The 7606-nt window shown below is 38.4% G+C and overlaps 1 protein-coding gene across 2 annotated transcripts in view; it reads left to right on the top strand.

Annotated features, from left to right (window-relative positions):
* Gpc3 (glypican 3) overlaps positions 1–7606 on the top strand; it is a 433306-nt gene that overhangs the window by 281687 nt on the left and 144013 nt on the right. For both annotated transcript variants that reach the window (XM_008826751.3, XM_029560452.1), the window contains exon 4: positions 7326–7459. In XM_008826751.3, the coding sequence (XP_008824973.1) occupies positions 7326–7459 (134 nt within the window). The remainder of the gene's footprint in view (positions 1–7325; positions 7460–7606) is intronic.

Below are 7606 nucleotides of genomic sequence, written 5' to 3'. Positions count from 1 at the left end.
AATAAAGATCCCTTAGGGTCTGTTAAAAATGGGAGAATATTCTTGCATGCATATAGTCTTATGTAATACAATATAATAAAATAAATGAAGTGGTTTCAGAACCAACATGATAGCTCAGAGGGTGAGTAAAGGAATTGTGTCAAGTCTGCTGACTTGAGTTGATTTCCTCGAACCCACTTGGTGAAAGGAAAGAAATGACAAATTGTCTTCTGACTTCCATACAGGTTCTATGTCACACTTTTCCCCTCCCCCAAAATACACAATTATTTAAATGTAATTTTTTAAATTTAGAAATAAAAATAAAGTAGCTTTACAAGACAGAGAGAGAAAGAAAGAGAGAGAGAGATCCTACATTCAGGTCAAAACTGCCATTACCCCCAATTTTCTTTTCTTTTTTAACATTTTATTATTTTTATTTTTTGTGTGCATGAGTGTATTGTCTACATGTGTGTAAGTGCACTTGTGTCGTGCAATGCCCATGGAGGTTAAAAGAGGGTATCAGATTCCCTGGAACTGGAGTTACTGACAGTTGTTAGCCAACATATGGGTGCTGGGAACCAAACCCATGTCTTCTACAAGAGCAGTCAGTGCTCTTAATCACTGAGCCATCTCTCTACCCCATTCCCCCCAGTTTTGCAACTTTAAGCTATTACAGCTAAAGCTTGAGCCAGTTGGGATTTTATTGCCATAGAATTAACCTGGAAATCTACATTTATATTCTAAAGAATACATTTAGGCTAGAAATTGGACTAGACCTGGGCTAAACTATAGAAATTTACAAAAGATTTTATAACTGACCCAATAATCTGAATTCAAGAGCAGGGGTCCAGGGACATCTTATAATCAGCAGGCAACAGATGGGACCTTCTCTGGTGCTGCCTCTTCCACAGAATTTGATATGCAGTACTTTAGTATGGTTGCTAATTAACTCTTACCTTGCAAGCCAGAGTTTAAATCCTCCCACAATTTATTTAAAACTACTAGAAATACTGCCTGGAACCTAGAGTAAAATTAAATGCCAGTTTTCCATTTGCCTTGAATAGCTGTATCCTTTCTTTGCAGTATATTTATTGAATTTTTATCATTACTCTTCTATGATTATGGATGAGATTTTCACAAAATTGCAGATCTTGGCCAAACCAAGTACTGGGATGACCCAAATCAATGCTGTTGACAGAAATTCATGACAGAGTAATGAATGACAGACCATTTAAAGTAAAAACATGTTTTGGAGTGAGAAGGACCAGTGTTCGAGGCACAACTTTGCCGTTTATGAAAACTTTGACCTTGCTTTAGTTCCTCAACCTTTGTGGGCCTATTTCTTTATCTGTAAAGTGGAATTAATGATACGTGCTCTGAATACCTCAGAGCACTGTTGTAGGACTCACTGGCAAGAATGGAGCCAGATATAGAAGTTCTGTGTAAAGCACTAGGCTGGAGTAAAATATCTTGCTTCAAATGTAAGGTTTTGATATTGTTGGGAAACTTGCAGTATAGGCTGTCTTTCTCTGTTCAGCTACCCAGAAAAAGTCTAAGAATTTTCTCACTTGAATGTTCCCAGAAACAATACTCAATGGGGGTGGGGGTGGGGGTGGGGGGGTGGGGGTGGGGGTGGGAAGGGAGTAAGAGAATGAATATCCTTAGATTTTAATCAATGGATTATCTTCATTTCTTGGCATGTCAGTTAAATAATCCAGGTATGAATTACATCAGATCAAATACTTTGCCTGGTTTTAAAACCTTTTGTAATGAGGGTCTGGAGAGATGGCTCAGTGGCTAAGAGCTCTCACAGAGCATCTGAAGTTGGATCCCAGCACCCATGTCAGGCTGCTCACAACCAACTGTAGCTCTAGCTCCAAAGGAGGCAACATATTCTCCTGGATCTTGTGTGCGCTAGCAGTCATGTCCACATACCCCTCATATGTACATTAATAATAATAATAATAATAATAATAATAAATCGTTAAGAAACATTTGTGATGGTGGGGTTTAGGACACACTATCTCCAAATGCACATTGGCATTTGAGAAAAGAGCAAAAGCAAGAAGGCCACTCTGTCCCTTTTTCCAATGAAACAGGCCATAAAACCTAGGTGACTCTCGTGTGAAATCTCTCAGGAGACATTCATGTCAAAGACTCATACTGTATGTCCATAGAAATGTCCTTACCTCCAAATAAACAGAAACAGCAAAGGATCTGCACAAGCAAGATCCTTGCTATGTTTACCTCCATATATCATCATTCGCTCCTAACACCTTTGTCCACTCATAATTCTCCTCTATCTATTTCTTCATCAAAGTTCACATCAAAGTCCTTACCTCCAACTTTGTCCACTCATAATTCTCCTCTATCTATTTCTTCATCAAAGTTCACATAGGAATACACAGACTTTCCATTTCTCTGGACTTTCATTTCTGAAGGCTCCCATAATATGAAACACATTTGTTTGTTTTCTCATTAATTGGTCTTTTATTAAATGTGCTTCAGCCATGAATTTAACAATGACTAAAAAAGTCTTCCAATGGTAATAAAGTGTACTAAAAAAAGTAACTTTCAAACTCTTAATGGGGAGATGAGCAGGAGTCTCCCCATCCTGCCCCCTGTCGTTGCCCACACATGAGTATAAAAGCCCCTCAGAACTTGAACAAGGGGTCTGACTTGTTTGATTCACAGTGTCAATCCCGCTAGTGTCAAATTAAACTCCCTCTCCTCACCTGAAAAAAAAGTCACTTTGACCTCCCCCCTCTCACAGGAGCCTAGAATGAAATACACCATTTCAAATATTCTATCTCCTTCCTTTGCATAAGGATAGCGTTACAAGTTAAGTGAAGCTATGGAACCGGGGAGAAAATAAAGCACCATTGTGGATGAGAGGCAGATGAATATGTCTGGATGGCATTATGCTGAGCAAAATAAGTCTTGCACAAAAAGACAATAATCACATGGTCCCACTCAGAAGTGGAAACTAAAAAGTTGATCTCTCAGAAGTTGAGAGTGGAATACTGGTTATCCCACAAGCTGAGAAGGGTTGGAGGGAGGAAGGGCGGCAAAGAGGCTGCTTAACTGGCACAAAAATACAGTTAGGAGTAAGTCATAGTGTTCCATAGTACAGTAGGGTGACTATAGTTAATAATAATTTATTCTATGTTTCCAAATAGATAGCGGCTGGAGGGATAGAAAGGAGTGTCTTGGGCCAGTAACATGGCTCAGCAGGTGAAGGTGCTTGTCACCAAGCCTAATGAACTGAGTTTGATCTCCAGAACTGATATGGTGGTAAATTATCCTCTGTCCTACACACGCACACACATAGATACACACACACACACACACACACACACACACACACAATGTGGCAAGCAGGGGCACAGGCATCTACAAAGACAGATTATTGAGGTGATGGCTATGCTAATTACCTTGATTTGATAGCTGGACATTATGGGCATATGTTGAAATATCAGTGTAGCCTATGAATATGCATAATTGTGTTAATTTAAACATAGACAATTGGGTTGCAAGTCTTGTTTCCTGATGCTCAACTAGTGAAACAACATGCCTTGCTTCATGTATGCACAAAGTCAAGACTTCTGGAACTTATAGAAGGAAAAGGTGCTAAGATGACCAGTATGACTTGATGCCTGGAGTGCAGTCAGAGGCAATGCCTACTTAATTTTCAGGCCTTGTAATACTTCGGAGCACGATTTCTTTTCCTGCCATAGCTTCTGGTTCATAAATAAAGGCACCATGTGGAATCATGGTTCGTGGAAAACAAAAAGGTTTTAAATTCCTAGTCTTTTGATAGAGACACCAACATATCCAATAAATTCACTTTAACTAACCATATTTAAGGGTGGCAGCATTCTTGACTAGGTACATTACTCAGTGAAAGGAAATTGGATTGCACTTCTTATTTAAGAGTTTAAAACTCCTGAGCAGGCTACTGATTTCTAAAATACCACCTGAGAACCTGGTTTAGCAAGTGTAGCCGAACAATAAGGCCCAGGTCTTGCCTTGGCCTGATGTTTTTCAAGTGGGAAACTGAAAGGACTTTTTAATGTGAATGCCACATCTCTTTATAAATTATATTTTTAAGTGTCTACTTCTCAAAATAAGCTCATTGTATTCACCTCTAGATCTGAGTGTGGGGTGAAAGATGTGTGGAAGGGACCCTCAATGGGAAGGGGCATGCCTTTGACAAATCTTTTGTATATAAGAAGAATCGACTTCATAGTAGATTTGTGCAAGAAAATGCAGCCTGTCTGATAAGATGTGGCACATCTAAGATGGGAGTTGGGTGTGTTGGCAAGACTCCATTGTTAGCTTTTTACCCCCACACAGTGCCTTGGGAAATCTGCTCAATAATGCCACATTGAGTAGCTTGGCAAGAAAGTTCAGATTGTCAACCGACTGCATTCTTCTTTGTCTTTAACCTTCTTATTTTGCCTTAGCTACACCTCCCTCCATTAGATTGGATGGAGTCAGGCAAGTACTTGAAGGTCTTGCTTTGGCCAGTAAGAATTCACTGATAGAAAGGGCTGACTTTCCATTGGGAAGGGTAATTTTACAGCAATATTTTGGAAGCAGATAACTTAGTGAAAGATTTTAGTTTCGTACCGGATTTACAATAGGTGTAGGTCAAGGGAATGTGGCCTGTGTGCCTGATGTGCTAAGAATGCTTTAACTTTTTATTTATTGTTATTTTATGTGCATGTGTATGGGTGTTTTGCCTGCTTGTATCTAAGTATAGCCATGTCATGCAGTGCCTGCAGAGACTAGAAGAGGGCATCAGATCCCCTGAAATGGGAGTTTTGAATAATTGGTAGCCACCATATAGGTCCTGGGACCCGAACCCTGGTCTTCTATAAGAACAGTCAGTGCTCTTAACTGCTGAGCCATCTCTCCAGCCCTGTTAAGAATACTTTGAACTAAGTAAAATACCCTCTCATATTGATCTATGCTTGTGTCATAATATATAGATACTTATGAAACAAGAATATCAAACTTTTATTATGAAATTTATCTGCACTTTAACAAAAATGATCGGGGCTTGAAAGATGGCTCAGTGGTTAAGAGCACTGGCTGTTCTTGCAGATGACCCAGTTATATTCCCAGTATCTACATGGTGGCTAACAATTATCTAACTCTAGTTCCAAAGGATCTGATACCTTCTTTCTGGATTCCCTGGGCATTTCACACACAGTTAGACATATATATGCAGACAGACACTCATACACATAAAATACAAATAGATAAATCTTAAAATAATAATGAAAAATGTATTTGTCTATAGACATAAAGTTACAAGTCGCAGTCTGCCAGTTATTTGTATCCATGTTATATGCTTTGGGAGTAAATGGAACTTGAATCACCAGTACCACTAGGCAGCCCCTGGCTTAAAGCACACTACAGACTTCTCCCAGGTCAGGACATTCAGAAAGGGCAGGTTCTTACTTAAAGTTAGTATTATCCCATGTCAAATAGCATGGCATAAACAAACATGAAAATGTCAGAATCTTGCGTCCCAAAGCTAGATAAAATATTTTTAAGGGGCTACTGCTCTTTTTTCATTCATATTAGAATAAATTATTGAGAATAACTAGTTTGAACATCAAATGATAGGTGTGGTTTCATTTCTCATAAGTGGAAGTAATTCTGCTATTGATTCCAAAATCTTTCTAATTCAAGAATTTACATGGAAAGTCTTCCAAAGCTACTCAAACTAAACAGCATTTATACCTCTCTGTAAATATAGATAATTTATTAAGTGCTATCTGGTCATCTTGAATAATCCAGAAGCCAGATTGCTAGAGTCAATGGTTTAGTGATAGTCTATTATTGGGACATGATATAATAGGAAATTCCTTTAACATAAATTAATTTGTCTAGCAGTATATAAAATCTACTCTAAATTGTGTGAAGGTACAGAAGCTACAAATAAGGCCAGACATGATAATGTATACTTTTAATCCCTGCATTTGGCAGGCAGAAGCAGGCAGATGTCTGTGGGTTTGAGGCCAACCTGGTCTACGTAGTGAGTTCCATGCCAGCCAGGGCTACAAAATGGAACCCATCTCAAAAAGAAAAAGGAAGGAAGGAAGGAAGGAAGGAAGGGAGGGAGGGAGGGAGGGAGGGAGGGAGGGTGAGAGGGAGCAAATACAGAGCTCTTGTCCTCACAAGATGTTTCTAATAATTTCCTAAACTTTGTAATCTATATATTCACCTGAGCTATGTTAGTTGGTAGTGTTATGGGCACTGGTACATTTTGTTTCCAATACAGAATGTAAGCAAATGAAAAGCAAGTATCATGTTCCAGGGAGGCATTATTGCATAAGGTTCATAATCAGACAAATGGGTTTCAAAGTTGGTCGAGGGGATCCACTGCCTATTTGCTTTAGACAAGTTTCCTAAACTCCATGAGCCTCAATTTATTCATCTATAAATTTGGGGTGATAATATTTAACATAGTGTGTGGAACAGGGAAATATATAAGGAAAGTTAATATTTACAATTATGTACATGGAGGTTGACTTATGGTTTTGTCTATAAATTATTTAACCACAGAAATGAATCAGAAAAGAATAAAGTAAGCAAGCTGGTATCATTAAAAAAGTGTGACAGGGGTAACCAATAAAGATTTTTGAATGAATGAATGAGACATAGTGGAAAGGATGGAGGAAGGAAGTCTGGCTGTCTTTAATATTCTCAAACCTGAAATTATTTAGTGATACAGAGTCATAGCTGATGACACTGGCTATTAATGGGTTGATTTGCCTACTTCCCTTGGACATCTTTAGAAAACCAGATGTACAACTATACTGACATTTTTCAGAATGCCTTACCTTGAATCTGATAAGGAACTACTCATAAGACTGGGGTGACTCTGTGCATGGAAGGCTGCTCTTCTAGCAAGAGGCTGCTCAACACCCCTCTTACCATTTCATCTCCTATATCAGATTGTCTCAAACTTTCCAAGTGCCTTTTGTGAATTTCTGCATACATATAAACACCAAGTGCCATTGAAAGATGTCAGTACGATGAGGCCTGTGTAGAGGGTCCTCTACATACTTGACTATGCTTTTTTCATCTTAAGAAGTCTCTGAGTAGACTGTGCTCAGAATGGGATTCTCTTCATCCACCCTCTACCTTCTTTTCCACTAGTGATTTATTTGCCTTAAATCTTTATTAGCTTTTTGATTGTATTAATAACTTTGTTCTGTTCTTTAAAGGAAATCGAGGGAGGAAATTGAAGTACATTTCAGAATGTGTTTTTACTATCCTATCTGTAAAAGTGTACTATGGTACTATATTATATTTCGTTTCTTTTTCAGATTGGCAAGTTATGTGCCCACTCTCAACAACGTCAGTATAGATCTGCTTATTATCCTGAAGACCTGTTTATTGACAAGAAGGTCTTAAAAGTTGCCCATGTAGAACATGAAGAAACCTTATCCAGCCGAAGACGGTGAGAGAATTTTTGTCCATTTCAACATACAGTTAGCAAGTGTGTTTTCAGGTCAAAACCCAATGGAACGAAGTACCTTAAGTGCATGTTATTTAGTTCTTCTAAGTAGAGTGCTTAATTAAAGTCTATCATTTGTCTTTTAAATAA

This window comes from Nannospalax galili, unplaced genomic scaffold, assembly GCF_000622305.1.
Source record: "Nannospalax galili isolate Female #2095 unplaced genomic scaffold, S.galili_v1.0 scaffold371, whole genome shotgun sequence".
In the NCBI taxonomy this organism is placed as follows: domain Eukaryota; kingdom Metazoa; phylum Chordata; class Mammalia; order Rodentia; family Spalacidae; genus Nannospalax; species Nannospalax galili.
Note: the sequence above shows the minus strand (reverse complement) of the source record. Positions and strands in the feature narration are given on the sequence as shown.